This window comes from Accipiter gentilis, chromosome 5 (assembly GCF_929443795.1).
Source record: "Accipiter gentilis chromosome 5, bAccGen1.1, whole genome shotgun sequence".
Lineage (NCBI taxonomy): Eukaryota > Metazoa > Chordata > Aves > Accipitriformes > Accipitridae > Astur > Astur gentilis.
Genome location: NC_064884.1, coordinates 10,606,572 through 10,626,619, shown reverse-complemented (window position 1 = coordinate 10,626,619; position 20,048 = coordinate 10,606,572). Strand labels below are relative to the sequence as shown.

The following is a 20,048-nucleotide window of genomic DNA, read 5'->3' as shown; positions in this document are numbered from 1 at the left end:
AAAGAATGAACCAGCGAGGATTTGGAAAGATTCCAAAGGACAGGAGGATAAAATCTGCCTCCAAAATGTTGCTTTCACACGGATCACTTTGACCAATACATTAGAAGTGTAATTGCAATACATGGCGGTGCAAGCAGAATAATTCAATTTTCTTTTTAAAAAAAAACTAAATCCTTTGAATTAATGGAAGGGTAATTCCAAATACGAACTTGTAAATTTTATAACAGAAAAAAAAGCATTTTGCACACATACAGGTATTTGTATGCACAACTGACAAAATAAAAGCCTAGCTTTGCTTATGAAAATAGAAAGAGTATTTTTTCTGGCAAAATACTTCTGCACATTGTTTTTTGGAAAAGCCAGATAAATAAACTATTTCCATATAAAAAGTGCATGTATTTTCTAATAAGGCAAGACATGTTTCTACCATTCTTTGGCAACTTTTCTATGCATTTGTTTAAATAACCGAGTTTAAAAAAAAAATAGGCTCACGAAATATTATTTTATTAGTCAATATTCCAGTGTTTTCTGTCATATACCTCACAGGTGAGTTTATTTATTGAAGCACATACTGCTTACAGCCTCCCAAGAGGCTTACTAGCAACCACTTCATTTTCAGAAAAAGGCTTAGCTGATGACAGAAGCTATACTGCTGCTTTATTTCATTCAATTGGCAGAACAATGCTCCACACAAATAATCAGAGATATAAATATTCAATGGCACTCATAAAACCAGGTTCTAATCAATCTCCTTATAAACACAGAGATACAGAAAAAGGTCATTCAAGAAGACAGAGTGTAGTGGAGATGTTCTGCCAGAACAGCAGCTGCTTGTGGTCCTGCAGCTAGAGATTCTAATACAACATTACAAAAACACGTGTGAGATCCATTAACAAATGTAATATATAATTCTGTATGCGTCTGAGAATTCAGAGGAGAATGATGTTTTTTTCCTGTTCCTGTTGTAAGAGGCAGGAAGCAGGCAGCTTTCCCAGTTGATATGCTTTTGAAATTTAAAACGTAGGAAAACTATATTTGGCTAGAGCCTTCTCACATCTGCACTAGGGAAAATCTACAGTAATTCCCTTTATCTCTACAGTGGTCCTTTTCATTTAAACATCTCACTTGGACATGAGAATATAATCTGACCCGCTAAATACTTTTGTTCGTAAAACAATTTAGATTTATATTATACAGCTACTCTTTTAAAAATTATGTGATAAAGAACTATTAAGAAAGATTATACAATGAACAGCAATATAAAAATGTTCCTGTCAATGCAATTTTATTACTGAAAAAAAAATTGTAAGAAAATCCTTTTGTGTACTTTTTTATCTTAATGAAAATATTTATATATTTGACTGGAATTCCTCACGTGAAGCATTAGTATATAAAAAAATAGCACTGTCTGAACTAGAATTCAAATCGCACATTCTCTAGAGCCTAAACAGCTAAATGGATGAGCGAGGTACTGCAGTAAAATACTTGTAATATTAACAAATGCATGTTTTATACAATGGCAATGTTCAAAGGCATCGGTAACATAACAATAACTATAACAATGATAATGATCATAAGAGCACCACTGATTAAAGCTTTATGTGCACAAAGAGCATGCTTGCACAGTCTTTCATAGAGGGGCACAAGTTTGTTCAAGCACACTTTGAGTCAGCAGTACATTATCCAGCTCCAAGTCAGAGCTGAATTACCATGCTAACCAAGAGATGAGCCCAAGATAATAAATCCAAATTCTTAGCATGATTTATTAGCTTGAGGGCGGTACAACCCTAATCCCAGCTTTGCAGCTCTTGTTTCAGAACTGGCTTGCATCCTACCAAAATGCAGGCAGTGTGAATTTGTGCCTTCCTATAAAACTGTGCAGACAAACTGTCCTGGTTTCAGCTGGGATAGAGTTAACTGTCTTCCTAGTAGCTGGTACAGTGCTGTGTTTTGAGTTCAGTATGCGAAGAATGTTGATAACACACTGATGTTTTCAGTTGTTAACTCAGTAGCGTTTAGTCTAAAGTCAAGGATTTTTCAGCTTCTCATGCCCAGCCAGCGAGAAAGCTGGACGGGCACAAGAAGTTGGCACGGGACACAGCCAGGGCAGCTGACCCAAACTGGCCAAAGGGCTATTCCATACCACGTGACGTCACATCTAGTGTATAAACTGGTGGGAGTGGGGTCGGGGGGAATCGCCGCTCGGGGACTGGCGGGGTGTCAGTCGGCGGGTGGTGAGCAATTGCACTGCGCATCATTTGTACATTCCAATCCTTTTATTACTACTGTTGACATTTTATTAGTGTTATCATTAACATTATTAGTTTCTTCATTTCTGTTCTATTAAACCGTTCTTATCTCAACCCACGAGCTTGACTTCTTTTCCCGATTTTCTCCCCCATCCCACTGGATGGGGGGGAGTGAGTGAGCAGCTGTGTGGTGCTTAGTTGCTGGCTGGGGTTAAACCATGACACCAACCTAAGCAGAAGAGACTATCCATGTGTTTCATAAACTGAAAGAAGTAATACTAATGTGTAGGAAACAGGGAGATAATATGACTGTAGTGAACAACTGGTGGTTTTGTTAGTTTCACACTTTGGATTTTAATTGTGGTTAGAAAGAGATGAGGGATGGCAAGAATACGAAGCCAGTACAAGTAAAAAGATAGAAAGGAAAGGGAAAAAGAAATTTCAACTGACCAGCAAGCTTCAAGGCAGGGGTGAATCATAATGTAGAATACAAAGGAGCATAAATTGGAAGCTGTATGATTTTACCTGTTGAAATATGTCCAAATGGTAGAATCCACGTGTATGTTTCTAAAATAAGTTGACTAGTAGTCCATAAAAACTGAAAAACTGTTTGATAACTGCCTGGGGTTGATTTGAAAATATGCAATCAAATTATCTATGCAAGATGAAAAGCAGTCATCCATCTGGCATAGGGTTGGAGAAAAACCTGATGAAGCAGTTGGAAATCAGGATAGTGGGGTCAGGAGAAACCACTAAGGAGGGGAATCAACCTTGGGAAACCAAGCTGTCATGGACCCCATTGCACACACCGTGCTGCAAAGGGCAGGGCTTCAGGGCAAGGGCAGAAGCACAATTTGAGAAGGAGACCCAGGAGACAACCATAATAAGGCCAGGTCTCCCAAAAATCTCTTCAGTCCCCGTGGGTATCTTTGGCAGCCAGGAGAATCTCAATCTCTTTAATCCCAGGTAAGTAATTAGTCACAATGGGCAGTGTCCATGCCCAGTTGAGGTAACACACAACAGCTGTGTGGGTATGGGAGTACATCCACTACAGCAAGAATCTTAGCTTAACCTCTGAACTTTAAAGTCTTACAAAGTATATTAAAAATGCTTAGTTCCTTTCAGATGCTTATCAATATGCCAAATTTTAACAGGGACAGGAAAAGGAACATCCTTGATTTTGTGACAATTTCAACAAATATGTGTACAAAATTTCAAATCTCTGCTACAAAGCCTTGAGGCACAAGTGCCACAACTAAACATATGAAAGATCTTTTTCATTGGGGTACACCAGCGCATTTTCGTTAATCTCATTTTCTGGCATTTTAACTGAATTGGTTTTAGATCAGATTTTCTAAACACTCAAGGCTGAGCAGACACCTGCTGTGTAAAACATTAGCCAAAGGTATTTAGGTTTTAGTTTTGCTGCATATTATTAACATAAGTACAAGGTGACCATTCTCCATTTATATATCTACACCTGCTGTTCAGAACAGTAATGAATTAGCACTTAAAGCAGAGTATATAAATCCAGCATATTTTGAACACAAATTCTGATTACTTTTACATGGTGTGTGGAGCCCAAATATGAGGGCTGAAGAGAAAAAGCAAAGCTACTAAGACAAACATGGGGAAAAAAAAAATGTCTAAATGGAGTCTTAACATAAGGCCAGAAAATAAATAAATTACAAATATGTCAAATTGATATTGGTTAAAAATAACATGTACATGAATGAAGAGATTAAAAATATATAAGATCTAGCCTTACCGTACAGATCGATCGTCACTGCCTGTGACTGCTAAAGGCTTCTTTGGATGGACCGCCAGGGCCCAGAGCTCCCCTTCACAATGACCCTGCATAATCAGCATGGGTTTATCTCTCTCTCTTACTAGCACCTCAAATATTTCACTGTCCTGTGTCCCTGCTAAAAGTCTGTCCGCTTTCCAACAGACACTTCGGATGGATAAACCTGACAGGGGACAGAATAATCTTAAATTAATGGCAATGACAAGACAAAGTGATAGTACAGTGAAGATCATTAAGACTTCAAGAGCTGATTTATAACAACTGTTATGCTTTGACACTGAACTCTTATAATACATCACAGCTGATTAAAACCTCAAAACAGTTCTGTTAAATTATCTCCATTTAGCAGAAAAAGAGAAGGCTCAATCCTGGAAAAATGCTGAGCATCTAACATTTCTGGTGCCAGTTTCTCAAGGGATCAAGCTCTTATGCTTTGCGTACACCTTGGGAATTTACTTCAAAAAACAATTCAATTTCACATGATTTAAAGATCTAAATTTTAGATTAGGCAAGGTTCCTGTGACTGAAGCTGGTTTTATTCCTTTTTTCAGTACTTTACTTTTTTTGCACATTTAAATAAAGTGTCGAATAAATGGTTTTTAAAATGGTGAATTTAAATAGTTTGTGCCATGTTATCACATTTCTCCACTTTAGTCCCAACTGATTATGACAAAAAAAACCCAACAAACTTCCCCCCCCTCCCCAGCAAAACCCAAAACCAAACACCCAAACCAACAAAATCTTGTTTTGCATAACTTTTAGAGAGCTTGATCTTATTCCACAAATCTGACCCTAAATTTACAGCTGGAATTTTACTAACCACAAGCTTAAAAATACACTCCTAGCAGGCCGAGCAATTTGATAGCATTCTCTGGTCGACTGCCTGCAGCATTTGTATTTTCTGTATACGAAAAGTTTGGATGATGGGTCTAGATGCTGCGAGATGTGAATGAATAAAAAAATCCATTTCTCATGTAGTCAAGGTCAACCATGTCATCATTTTAACATCTTTTGGAACAAAATACACAACGCAATTAGCCACTGGTCACATAAATAAAATACGTTGTAGGCATTTTGTGTCATCTCTTGAGAAGGGCAAATTAATCTTCATTTATTATCTTGTCCATTTCCAGTACCTTTTAATCTTGATAATGTCATTTTGTGACTTAGCTAAATTCATACTGAAGTTATGACTTACATCTTCTTGGCATGAACTGAAGTTCAGATGTTAAGTGGAAAATGGGTATTGTTAAGTTTTAGAATACAAAGTATATCTTTTGATGTGGGAAAAGTGATGTTTCCTGTGACATACTGCACAAAGAATGATTATCTATTACAAGATTTCTTTACTAATATATATATTTAAATATAAAAGCCAACCCTACGACCAGGTTGTCACTGGAGATGCATCTCATTTAAAAAGTATTTAGTACTCTTCAGTACAGAATGAGTGATGAATGAGTATATATGGGGCGGGATGGGGCGGGGGCGGTCTTCCTGGCACCCTAAAAAGACATTTTAAGTTTGAAAGCTGATGCCTTTGCAAACTGCTTTGGAAAAGGTAGTTGGAAAGGAGGAACAGAAGGTCATAGGTAAGCAGTTAAGGCTACCACCATTGCTTGAAGTTACATACATGCTTAAACTAATCAGTGCCACTAACATAACTGAAAATGAAACAAAATCTCCACAATCTGTAGCAAGCAGTAAGTGAAAGTGATCATCAGTGGATGACATATCAGACAGAAACAGCAGAAAAGGACAGAAACATAACAGGAATATCACAGGCAAGAGTTGTATCACACTGAAAGAACTCAGAGAGAGAAAAAACCCTGACACAGGGAAGATAGAAAAAAATTTTTAATTTATGGTGACAGGATATAAGTGCATGCTTGGATTTTATGACCTGCATTCATCCCCAAGGTCCTAAATTTTATAGTTGTACTCAGACCAGCAGTCCCACCACACTTTTCACAGATACACCATGATGTCTTTTTACTTAGTCTCAATGGTTATGCTTATAGGCACATCATCTTTGACTAAGCTTTGATAAAATTTTGCAGGCTTGCTTAAGTCAGTTTCTTGCCATTAAAGCAGGCAATATTTTTATTTTGACAAACACAAACCTGAGGGATTTAAATGCTTTGAAGATGAGATTTGGACAGTGTTCTAGTTTTAGTTTTTAGAAATCCATTAATTTATCAATTTTAAAAGATTTGTTATCATTTACATCCAAGTCTAAATGGCAACTCAATTTACTTTCTGCAAATGAAATGTTTTATTACTTCTGCCAAGTAGGAAGATAGCAATAACCTCTATTGATTGTCTCTCAGTCATATAGCTGCTGTTACAGTGCCTAGTTGTACTCAGCTGCTCTCTTCTGTAAATTCTGTATCCTGTAGCATTTTGGAGATGATAGAAATAATAGCATCAAAGTAGAACCACTTCATAGCACATCTAATGGGGATTCACCTTCAATAAACCCTTCCTTGGTCTAACTTCCATCAAGATCAAAATCTCTTTTTAGGCAACCTGCAGAAGGATAGGTAGGTGCTTTCTGCAGGCAGTGTGTTAGAAGATGACACCTTTATGAGTACATTACAGCTCTGTAATGTAAATTATTATTGAAGTAATAATTTTCCACAGAAGACAACTACAGTCAATTAAAAGTAACTGAAGTCAGCTAAAGTCTGTTTTGCATTGAGTGGTGGACATATCCCAGGCAGCAGTAAGAGCAAAAAAATTGCTTCTAATCTGGTCTCACAAATATGTGGGATAGAGCTCCCTCCCAGAATCACTTCACAAAGAACCAAGGAGGTTGAAGATGCATGTTTTGTGCACGTGCACTGCTTTCTCTGTGTCGCGCTTCTTACATGTTATTCTGACTTTTATTAGGAACGGACTGCCTGCAAGACTGGTATTAACCAGAATGATCTAACCCACACATGCAGGCTTATTTCTCCACAATTTTTAGAAAGTATTTCTAAATTGGACAAAACTGCTGTAAATGGTCATAAGGTACTGCTATTGTTTTCTAGAAATCAATGTTAAATGTTATGATTAAAACTATATAAAGCCAGAACTAGAGAGCAAAGGGACTACTGGTTGGGTGTCTGACAACTTTTCTGAGGGCTAAATTCCATGAGTTTACACTACAGTAAGGCAAACTGGTGGAGCAGTGTTCATCTAAGGCTGTTGGCAGTTTGCTTGTTGGATGAGTCTAGATATTGCAAACCTATGCATTTTACAAGTATTAGAATCAACAGCTCATCTGGTTTAAGTAAGATGAAAAATAAACAAAATGAGCTTATTTCTAGATCACAGGCCAAAATATCCATAATTGAGAAAAAAAATCTTATCCTTCTTAGTGGCCTCTTAAATATTCCAATGGTAATTTTAATATGAAAACTAGGTCTAAAAACATAAGCTAAGCAGCAGGGGAAATTAACACTAACCATTACAAAGTTGGCTGCCAAAAGTGTATAAAGCCTATTTCAACCAGCAAACAGACTGTTATGCTCTCAGTCCAAATGGATGTGTAGAATTCCTAGAAGACTAAGATATCGATAAAATGTACATTATGATCTATGGAGAATATAAGTGCTCTGAGAGTGTAATCATAAAATGTGATGACTAAGCTTATAGGAAGTATGATTAGATTCAACAAATACGATGGTCAAAAATTGAATAACATTCTCTCTATTAAACATGCCAAGTGCTATCATTGTAAATTAACCTAATGGAGTGCTCAGATGTTCAGCATCTTTGAACACTGGGTTCCAGAAGTCTCAATTGTGTGAATTGGATTAATTAAGTTAAAGATTGGCTAACTTAATTCTCCTCTCTTTTTGTGTTTAATTAGTTTTTACTTATCTTCTTGTATTTGCATGGTGGGGACCAGCAACTATAAGCATCCCTCTGTTTATACTATGAGACATGGAAAACTCTTCAGGCTACATCATTGTCAGAGAAAAAAGGGAATACAGGTCTCCAAAGTAAATACGGTCATTAAGTAAAAAGTCAGCAGTATGCAGAGACATTTATGCTTCAATTTAAATTGTGTCATAATCCATTATCTAGATGTATGAAAAACCATTAAAGTAATAGCTCATTACCTTTGTATCCTTGTTCAGTCTCCCTGAGATCAATTTTAGTAATTGGTTTGAAATCAGTGTCCCATAACCGAATGCAACCATCTCTCCCTCCAGTGGCAAAACCTTCCTCACAAGCATACATACTAAAAATTCCAGCCTGTTAACCAATAGCATAACAAGTTTTAAAGTTCTTCACAATTGATTTAAACGCACAAAGCAAATATTTTTGAACCGACTTTTGTTAAAGGCTAGAAACTGCTAGGCAGTAAAATGTTGTCCATCCAGAAAGCAAACCAGCAAACACAAGGGAGGGGAATACTTTTATTTCAAGTGCTTCCACTTCAGCGATTTATGTAGAAAGTTTTGTACAGATAGCAGTGATATAGCCTATTTGCAGAACTTTAAATTTGGTTGAGTTAATATTATTGCAAAAACTATTAAATAAATAACGGAACACTTAAAATAAATAGTTACCCAGAATAAACAAAAACAAGCAAACAAGCAATACAAATATTCTTACAGGTGTGGAGATGATTGAGACATTCTTTCATGAATTCAGTTCAGACATCATTTGGAATCTGACAGGAACTGAAAAAGTGTCAATTCATTCTCTTCATTGAAAGGCAAGTTTCTATTACAATTTGAAATTCTTCTTCATTTTTGAAAGTGCCTCATTATTGATGATTGTGCTGTACTACATTGGACTAGCTCATAGAATGCCTGCTAATTCAGTATTTTATTAGGAAAACCTCTCACTTAAGAAACAAGTTGAACTGCATGGAAATTAATACAATGAGGAGAAGACCTCTGTTTTCAAAGTGGCCTTGTTCAATGCCTTAATAAATTAATATTTCTAATAATTGATTACACAGAGATTAGAAATTGGGCAAGATAATGCATATTAGCCATTTCAAACACCATAATTTATAAGGATGAAACAGAACACATTCTATAGAAAGAGATTGTGTTTAATCATTCTAATGAATCTAAATAAAATTCTGCAAACAAATTCTTCAAATATACTACAAGGGTTTATTGTTTGCCAAATATATTTTCATGTTATTGCAGTTGCACCTAACTACAATCTGGCAATTACATAGTAGTTCTCCAGATAAGATGTCCCTCTGACTTCAGTCTGACTGCTTTCATAAATTAGGGATTGATTCTATAAATAACAATTACTCTCCCGAACATTTAGATCTAATTTGAAGAGCTACTACAACTCTTGCACTGGCAACATAACTAATTTTGGGCGGTAAGAAAAAAAATGTTGGGTTCGCAGTGCTCTTTCTAGAAATGTTCTAGAAGAAAACTACAGTGACAACTGGTAGTTTTCATATCACTCTTCTAAGGAAAATACTTCTTTTGTTTCCTTTTGTTCAAAAAGCCCATGCTAGAATGACATTAGCCACGATCATGTTCAAAACAGGAGTAGTTCTCAAATACATTTGAAATAAGACATGAAAATCCTACTGTGCCTTTACTGCAGCAACAACAGAGATGTAAATTTATTAGAGTGGTTAGAAATCTAACACAATCCTATATGTTCCCCTTTCTCTCTCTAATTGTAAGTGCTCCAAATTAAGGGGTGTATTATGAAGCCAATTGGAGGAAACTGTCTTTGGAATATGGTTGGAATACAAGTCACAGATTAAACAAGTTTACTCCACATTGAAGCTTTCAAGAAAAGTTAGTCTTCAGTGTTGGGAATTTTAGTGGTAAAATTTTATTTAAAATATGATCATTTGGTTATCAACTATTTTTAACTAAACTGATCATAACTGAAGCTACTCAATCTGTGAAGCCTTAGATTTAGAAACTTCACTTTAGATTTAGTCTGCTTGGTTAAAGCAATGCTATGAATATCAGCAGTTCTGCCAGTATCAGTTCAGCAGCTAGCTTCTGTTGACAACATGTAAACAAAGTATAAAATTACATGTAAGTTCTTAACTGATGAACAGTCTTAGACATTCTTCTGACCTGAAGCAGAAGAAAATCTTTGTAGATAAGCCTTCAAGAAGTTTTTCAACTCAATGAACAGTTCATTTCAGAAATTGATATTAAAAACAGAACTTACGCTATGTGCTCCTTGAATTGTGCGGACTAAGTTTAGCCCTTTCCAAACATAGATATCTCCATTTAAAGCACCAGAGTACGTGATATCTTCTTTTGCACATGCTAAACAAAGGATAGTTTGGAGATCTCCCGTTTTACCAAATATTCCTCTCTTTGCTGTCAGTGCATTTCCACACAATGTCCAAAACTGTGAAATGTAAATGGCATATTAGGAAAAATTTCTGCAGAATTTCTGTCATTTCATATTAGCGTGCAGATCTCCCAGATGTACATCCTTAGAGAACAGTGTCTGGACAGACACTTAAATGACTCCTATAGTCCTATCAGAATGTCCATTACTCCAAAAACTGTCCACGTACCAAGGAAACCCCCAGGCAAATGCAGTAAGTTTAAGAACAAACCAAAATGGTCAAACTGAGAAAGTGAGGCACAATTCTGATTCACTATTGCTACATTACCCCTTCTTATTATCTTGCTATCTTTTATCATGTTTTGCTGGATGATATCTGTCAGTGTAATTGCACAATTTTTAAGGCCAGGAACATCCCATTTTTCTTGTCTGCAAAACTTAAAATACAGCTACAGTTCTGAAGTAATAAAATACTTGGTCTTAAAGAACTGACATGCTTGGACTATACATTTCTGCCCTTTTCCTGTGCACTGAAAGAGATACATCCCTCAAAAATAGTTATATTTACTGAGAAACCATCTGTTGGATGGAGACTGCAAATGCTTGTATGTGAGAAAACTCTCTCTGACTATCAGAGTAATAGGTTCTCTAAGTGTGGAATGGTGACTTTCTTTGCTTCTACACAGACACAGTAACATTCTGCAAAAAAAGAATGTAAAACTGGGGAAGAGAAAAGAGTCAAGAGAATACAAAGTTTGCCTTAGAAGGATGTCTTTAGTGGCTGACTATAAATATACTCTTTAAATCAGTTCAGAGTGCTTTTTTCTTTTTTTTTTTTTTTCTTTTTTTTTTTTTTTTTAAATCAACATAATTTTATCAAGCTGAGAGGATAGTTAGTGCACTCAGCTTCCCCTCAAGGATCAGACTTTCCAGGTAAGGCAGAGTAAAGAGAATTTCAATTAGACGTGCAAGAGACATGCTGAAATACCCAGCCTGCCAGCACTAGCACGTTCTAGACACATGCAGAAACAGAACAGTAAATCTACATGGTGTAGCAGAGTCCTGAATGGACTCGCCAGCTTGCATCTTTACTAGTTGAGGCATCTATGATCTGCAGGGTCCATTGCACACCGGAGAGATACCTTCAGAGATTGGACAGAAATATTGAAGTGTCTGACATAGATACATAATGTCTCTCTCATTCCCACTTTATATGCCTACATCTTTTTGTGGCTATAAGCTGAATTTTTAGGTCTTTCTCTTTGTATTTACTCCTATAAAATTCCTATAAAGCTGAATTCCAGAAAATCCTGGGATTTTTATTTCAGATCCTTCTCTATTTCTAATTCAATTATATTTCCCCCTTGCCTCTTAACATAAGCCAATTTATGAGAAGGCAGCAGCAATAATTCCCCCAGGGCTTTCATTCTGTGAGCAACACATATAGCCTCCTCACTTCTGGTTAGAAGGGCAAGAGGGCAGACAGCAGTGTTAGGAAACGGGTGGAGGGACGGTCCCAAGCTCAGTGCGAGATTCCTTAGCTGCTAAGGCTTTACCGCAGCTTCTAATAACTGCTCAGCCAAATGAGCCAATAGAACTGAAATGCTAAAGGAATAAATGGCACTATTCCCAAGTACTAGTCCCAATTCTCAAAGTGATACAATTACTTTAGAGCTGTTCTTTTCCTTCATTGCAAGTTAAAGTAATTATCACATTCCCACAGCCTTATAATGAACAGCAAGAATACAGACTGCTGTTTGAGCATCACTGGAGGGGAACATCTAATCATTTCCCCTCCACAGTTTTGGGAGTTTTTTTGGCATGCCTCTATCTATATGTATTTACTTTGCCTGGTATTATGCATATGCAGGGTAATTATGGCCATTTTAAACAGAATACAGGTGCCAAACAAAGACAGGTGTTGGAAAACAGCTTGCAGAATACAACAGATGGTATCACTTCTGCCAAAACCACCCACGGTTTGAAAGCAGTGGTAATTTTAAGGACACAAGCTTCTCAGTAATCAGAACTAGAGATATTAACTGCTTTCCTAAACTTCTAGTTAAAGCTCTTCCCACCCCAGTCATGTGAAATAATTTCCATCTGTTAGGAATGCTTTAGATGAGACAGGAGAAAAATAGAAACCTGCAGGGAATATTGGCAAACAAGGATTTCTTTCTAAGCTTTTTACAGGCGCAAGAATGTTTTATCCTGAACTTATGGTACATATCTAGGTTCATATTTAAATCATCTCCAGCAAAGGTGACTTAGAGGGAGCAAATAGTGAGACGCTAGTTTTCATCTGTTCGTCTCTTCAGGTCTTGCACACCTTCTCTGTGGTACCCCTACAAATGCTGGTAGCATGATAGGCCAAACAGCAGTTCATTCAATTCATACTTTTGAGTTAGTTCCTCCTATAACTGCTCAGTGACCTTCTGTGGTGCTTGATGAGAGAAATCACTAAAGGCTGAGACAATTTTGAGACAATTTAGGTAGAATGGAGAGGGGAGAGAACCCAAAATTTACAAGTGTATAATGCTGAAAATTACACCAAATGATCCTCCCGCCTTGCTTGTTAAGTGGATCTCCACCTCAGTCACTGCTGAATGTCTAAATTGGCTTCAAACAAAGTTTTGCTAAAATGTTCACAGAATAAATAAAGAAAAATATAAGATCTCTTGTATTTAAAGCCCTCATCATATAAAAGGACAAATTTATTTCATTACATTTATTCACTCTTTAACAAGTAAACAATAAAAACTATATTTACCTTTATGTGTTTTACTCCACAGCTGACAATTCTATTTGGTTGATATTGATCCCAGGAAATATCAAATATCTGTGAAGAAATACAGTAAGCTGATATTTTGAATTATATAGTAATTGCAGTTAGGCTCAGTTTGCTTTTACCAATTTTTAGGCATCATTTCTGTTGCAACAAATTACTAAAATGAAAGAATGCTATTTAGATAAATTTGCAACTCTTTGTAAACAAAGATTAAGGCAAATATGCAGGCTTCCTTACATAGTTCTGTCAACACACCTCATTCCTGCCCTCACACTACCAATCTATTCCAGCTCCAAGGTGTTATCGAATAAACAATATTTACTGTCTCAAATAAAATGGGAATTACCGTGCAAGCTTATGTTCCTCAAGTTTAGGGATGAAAGATTGGTACATTTATCTTTATTCATTATTTTAGGTAAAAGGTACAGTATCTAAGTTAACCTGATTACCAAAAGACCCCAGAGACAAAATGGGTGAATAACATTCTTCTAACTTAATCTACAGAGTTAAAATTGAACGCTTCATTTTGATTAATGTTACATTTATAACAGTATGTGTCAAAAAATGAAGTATCAGATCCTCTATAGCTTACCAGAACAAACTCAGTGTATTCTATGTCTATGGGATTATGCTAAATGAAAAATATTGTATAAAGTTTGGAAACAAAAAGTTTGCATTTTGACCCAGATTTTCAACAGTACGTCATTTTTTTAGACTTCTAACCTCTGGCATTCAGTTTTTCAATGTTCAAGCTGAAAGCCAACGAGGTTACCACAATCATTAGTTACTTCAGGAAATGTATGCCTGTAGAGAAAGACAATGGGACTTTTTGATGCTTTTAGCTCTTCAGCTGTTAAGTATGATTCACAAGAGAATTTCAATCAGCTTACAGGAACATATTCTCTTACGCTTACCCATCGTTCATTTTATATGTGAGGAAGCACTGCCTTCCTACAAAATATTTAAAATCTTTATAAACATCAGGATTTACAGTAGTTCAAGTACTATTTTATTTAAATGTTGTTGGAACACACAAGGTATTTCAGCTTCAGAAATGCTTTATGACTCCTGCACACTAAGTCATCATAATTTGTGGCCTCATGAGATATACATTATTTCCCACTCCCTCTTCAGTGCAATTCCCTCTTCCCTCCCTTTTTCTGGTTGTGAAAGTCTACTGAGACTAAGGTTTTGGTACTTCTTGCCTGTCCTGGAGTCTTCTGCTAATTCAGAACCTCATCTTGTACCTACTGAGGCCAGTAGCAAAACTTTCACTGATGTAACTGGGAAATTAATCAGTTCTGAAAGAGAAATTTGAGTAAGGACTAAGATTCTGTTGTGTTGTGAACATTGTAAGTAAAAATGAACCAACAGATTTATTCAGATGACACGTAAGATGCAGATGGACTGTATGTACACACAAACTGTAAGGAAGGGTTTAGTCTGCTGCTTTGCATATATAAATACTCCATCGTGTAGTAAAACATTATAAAACCTCAATATTATAACATTCTAAAATGTTATAATATCTTAATATGGGTAAGAGAAAAGTTGTCAGTATGTGTCCATAATTTATTTCATTGTATGCATGCTTGTGTTTATATATGTTGGGGAGGTATTTTGCTTATGCTAAACCTGTTTAAATATTCCCTAATCCTGAATAATACTCTAAACTCAAACCTGTTCAGTTCTCATAATTATTGAGGTTACGATCCTTTACCTGAAGTTAATAGATATAAAAGGATTGTTTATCCTAATTATGTTTCTTCTACAGGTAACTGTCTTAAGCAAAAATAAAAGGGAGATAATTAAACTTTCCCTCAGGATAAGCTGTCTTTTTGACATATTCAGAAAGAACATCGTCTTTGTCCATTGAGCTAGCATTTCACATCTCATATAAAGAGCTATAAATCATCCTCATCACTGTGTAGTCACAAAGTATTTCTTCCCTAGGCTTACTAGACAGTCAGCTGAAGAATCCATCATGCACCTCATTTACTAACACAGTGCTTTGTGCTATGTCTGGCATAGTGAGAATAAATAAATGCCTTGTTCAGTATTTTAAAAAGCGAGGTAGAATGATCAAAATTATCTTTTCATTAACCTAATATAAACAAAAATTATTTTTAAACACTTTCGCAACTCCCAGACAAAATTCAGTAAACCCCTCATACAATTACCCTGTCTGAATGGCCTGTAGCTGTTGCCAGTAGTTTTCCTCTCTTCCAGTCCCAAATACACACGGTATTTTTGGCATCCAGTCCCACTGAAGCTAAACGCTAAGGGAAAACAATAGTAATCCAGTTAAGAGAAAATCAACTTAAAAAAAAATCACTTTACTGTCATACAGATTATTATGTGTACAAATTGATTTTCTCACATGTGACCCGTGCTTGAACCACATTGCAAAGGCACCATCGAGATACTCACACTTACCACTTACTCACTGGAGAAAGCACTGAAATTTCTAATGTTTCCTAAAAAGTCAGGTTATTAATTTCAGGTTACCAATGTCTCCAGTACAAATCTTATAATGAAATATTTGAGGTGCTTGTTTCAGGTGCACACCATTCTAGTGTTTTGATTTATTAATCTGATAATAAAAGTGAATGGGAAATAAAAGCTCTTACTATTTCCAAATACAGTTTTGTTCATTATGGTCGATTTTGTGGAGCTTTAGAATCAGGATTGGATATACTTCTAATAATTGCCTTTTACATAGCTTAGTATATTAAATCACCAATTAAAATAACTAAAAGTATTAATTAATCAAAATTATTTATTAAAATGATTAATTAGTCGCCAATTAAAAGAACGAATTATTTTAATACCTTTACATCTCAATAATGCAAGAAAGAAAAATAAAAAATTAAAATGGAAGGGAAAATCTGGAGAGGAGAAGGTCTTTGTCCATTGCACTAGACTTACGTAGACCACATACATCTGCAACACATCCAGAAGATCAATGGTTATTGTGGAGGTTGTAGGTTTTTTCCCTTCCAGTGGCTGTGCTAATTATGTCCAAATTTACATGATTTCCATCAGAGTTTCTTATTAGGTGAGAGATCTTTGACTGCAGACCAGAGATGGTAGAACTGGGTGTTGTGATCTGTACCAGTGGAAAGACTAAGCTATTGCCAAACATACTACAATGGTATATCATGGATGTGATGCCAACATATGTTGGATAGGGATATATAATGGATATGTCCAACAGATATTAGCAAAAGGAATAGGCCTGAGTAACTTGTACCATGGGAAGATGAGACTATTTTTGCAGGAAACAATCTTGTAGCTCAGTAACATGACTTCTTAAAAACAGCCATATCTGTTGTGTCCATACTGCCTGTCCCTTGTTCTTCTCATTGTCCTGTCTAATAACTTCTTATCACAGGGAATTAACAGTCCAGCTGAAGCTCCTAAGCATTTTGCTCCGTTATAGGAATGCCTGCACTTCAAGAACGTGCAATAAATGAAGCCTTCCTTTTTGCCTCAGAGACGATGATCAGCAGATGAACCATCTGGTCCAAATGGACATATGTTTCATGTATTACATTGACTAGATCTCTTCCTTGAAGATTTGCTTCAAGATGACGACTTGCAAACAGAATCTCTTCAATTGAATTTCATTCAACTAAATGTCCACTGTTTTTTGGCTCAAATTTTCAATAGGCAAATTGTTTAAAGTCTGGACATGTCTATGATAATACAAAAGGACTGCACCAGCAAAGAAAACAAGTGTAATCACCAGAGATTCCTCTAAAATGCTATACTAGAAAAAAATACTAATTGCAGTAAGGCTATAAACTACTGTACAACAGAGAGAAGAAATCGCTATTCACAAAGAAACAGAAGGGTCCAGTTTTCATTCTGTAGCAAAATAATTCAGAGGCAAAGTATTCCATGCCTTTTCCTGCCATTTATAATCATAAAAACGTAGTGTACATCTTTTTTCTTAGGAGAGCCACTATCAAAGGCTTCTGGTTTAAATGCAGTAGGTACACATGCACCTTTCACGGTCGTCTTAACAGTTACAGTTCCTCTATTTTAGAGCAATGAAATATATCTTTTTAAACTTTGGTTTTATGGGAGTTAACAACATGCATTATGCCTAACGCAATACCTGACCTCTGCCTAGTGAATAATGCATAACCCAACCAATATCTTATCAGCAAATGTACTAAGCAATATGGTATTAATGAAAAAAAAATTAAATCAACTAAATAATAAAAAAACCCCTAAAACCTATTTAGAGACTTACACCACAAGTTTCTGAGTCCAATCTACTTTCATATTGTCTTTCACTGAAATAAAAATACCTAAGGTCTTGTTGACCAAACTGTGTGAGAATCTACTGCAGGAACTTGCAAGACACCAAGTAGTCAGAAGACTTGATTATAATATATTACAATAAAATCTATTTGAAGGCTCTCCATATGTGAGTCTTTGAAATGGTAGATAAAGGTAAGTTCAGAATTTGGGGTTCTATTGCTAGATGTGATAGAACCCCAGATTTTTTCTCAGATGCATACTGAATATCTGCATTTAACCTAGGACAGCATACTCGATTATCAGATGTATGGTAATGAAGGAAAACAAAAATCAAATATGGGAAAGAATGAACATGCTCCTGCCAGTTACCAACATAAAAATATTTATTTTCAAAAAGGACTATTATTGTAGCAAAAATAAGTTTTATTCACCCTTGAGCAATCAACACCTACCCAGGGGTTTGGATGTACTAATCAAAGCACAAGATATTTTCATGGAACCTTCACTCATTCCAACTTTTTCTCACCTCTTTTATACTGTTCTCTTCACCATGGAAACCATGGCAGTACTTACAGTATCTTAGATTCATGATGTGAACAACCTCAGACCTGAACTGTAACTACCAGTCAGGAAATTACAATTAGCAGCGTAGATGGACAGTGAAAGTACTAGGGGGAATTAAGAAATATTTTATATATTCTTTTAACATAGGTCTACTGAGGAAGGTCTCCTGCTGGCAGAAAAGTGATAAATGCTGATTCTCCTTTTTGGTTGAAACACACTTTTAGTCCTCCTTCTGGAAGGCAATTTGACAGAATTCTGTTCAGAGAATTCACAGAACTACCAGAAGAAAATATCTGCCAAGTAGTTTATGCACATAATTAAACAATTATTTTTAAATCTACACAGATTTAAAGATCTGGCTAAAGAAGCCTACCGCTACCTAACACCAAATTTAGAAATGTATGTATGCATTATGGCAGTGCCCTCCTCACTCCATTTTTTTTTTTTAAATTATTTCTAGAAAGCACACAAAAAAGGTTCATCTAAAACAACTCGGAACAGAAATTGTACTGTAGACTATTGATGAAATACTTCAATATTAAAGTCATCAGCTTTGTGGGTAATTCTGTGAAGGGTAGATGTTAGTACTTTTAAGGAGAAACTGCAGTTAATTATTCCCGATTCAACAGAAGACATTTTTACTTATAGGCAAACTGACAGCTCTTCATTAAACATTTGAACAAAGTGCAGCTTCCTTCCAGCCAAATATCATCTCCTGGTCATATACAAAAAGCCCAAACTAAAACACATCTTTTTAAATAGCTACAGTTCTGCAAGATATTCAGTTCCCATCAGGAGTAAATTTCCTAAAGTAGGAAATTTACTCAAAATATATTTGTCTCCAAATGTAAAGCTGTATTGAAGATACGTAAAATAAAGGAAGCATATAAGCTATCCCCTGATTTAAGCTGCATATTGATCTTCTCCATATAAGAGATAACAAATCCTGTTTACTCTCCATTACCGAGTTTGCGGTAAATTATGCCAGGGAAGCACTGCTGAAACTAAGCTCCATGCAGTGTCACCTCAAGTCCAGCAGGGAGTAATATTTCAGAACTAATTCCTCTGAATGCCTGAAACAGACACCCTGGCATTTCTGGTACAACAAGATCTAATTAACTTGGCTAAAATATAGATGCAGTGCCGCTATTTTGAGACCCACACTAAATCGACATACTGGAGCTGTGCAGCATTCAACACAGCAGCTACCCTTGGAACCAGAAGCTGTGCACAGCGGAGTGGGAGGAAGCCAAGCTGACTTTATGGGGATCCAGCTCAGGTAGAGAAGCAGAACTATCTGGGCTTTTCCTCAGTCTACTTCTATTTAGAAAGTGGACAGCTGACAGAGTTAGCAGAGAGAAGAATACATTTCTTGTTGCATCTATACTTTACATGATTGGTAAATTGATTTGTGTTTGGGGCTAAAATACAAATCTTTCTTGGATGTTAATAGACATTCAATATAAAAGAAAGGTGTGCATTAGAAGAAAAGGCGCGAGCAATGTATGTGAAGTCTATTTTGTCCTATCACAAGATGCCAGCTCCCTTGTGTGTGCTGACTAAATAAACTGGAACTGCTAACAGCTCTGAATTCCAAATACTCAAAAGTCTTTCTACCATGCCCTTTAATTTTGGCTCAGCACTTCAGCTTCTTCTGCAAAGCCAGAAAGAGCAACAAAAAGCCAAGATACATTATCCATATTTATGTTTTGCAGCATTGGTCTTTCTCCAGATATAAAAGCGTTCTGTGCAAATTTTTATTTCCAGAATAAACTGCAACTTTTTCAGCACTTCCAGAAACAGAACGTTACTGTTCTGCAAGATTAACACAGCAGTAAGTTCAGTTTTTAATCACAGCAAGGCACCCAGCAGGATTTTCAGAACACCCTCCACCTTTAACTCATACTGACTGGGCAATTCGGTGAGTTTTCATTGCCATAAGGTGCCTAAATAGGTTTAAAAAAAAAGTTTATCCACCAGTCTTCTGAAATTAAAAATGAGAGAAAATTTTAAGAACAGGTATCTCTGAATGAACAATAACTTGGCAAGTATTATAGCATTAGAAAATTTG

General features: G+C 36.1%; 1 protein-coding gene across 8 annotated transcripts in view; it reads right to left on the bottom strand.

The window, feature by feature from the left end:
- Positions 1–20,048, bottom strand: part of EML6 (EMAP like 6) — a 119,972-nt gene that overhangs the window by 60,307 nt on the left and 39,617 nt on the right. For 7 of the 8 annotated variants that reach the window (XR_007506169.1, XR_007506170.1, XM_049801609.1 and 4 more), the window contains exons 3-7: positions 15,322–15,420; positions 13,124–13,192; positions 10,225–10,410; positions 8,169–8,304; positions 4,018–4,219 (exon numbers count right to left, since the gene is read on the bottom strand). Coding sequence is in view for 5 of the 8 variants with exons in the window: in XM_049801609.1 (XP_049657566.1) it covers positions 4,018–4,219; positions 8,169–8,304; positions 10,225–10,410; positions 13,124–13,192; positions 15,322–15,420 (692 nt within the window). In the remaining 3 variants the exon portion in view is untranslated. Of the gene's footprint in view, positions 1–4,017; positions 4,220–8,168; positions 8,305–10,224; positions 10,411–13,123; positions 13,193–15,321; positions 15,421–20,048 lie in introns of those variants that run through there. The other variant, XM_049801612.1, reaches the window with a different exon arrangement.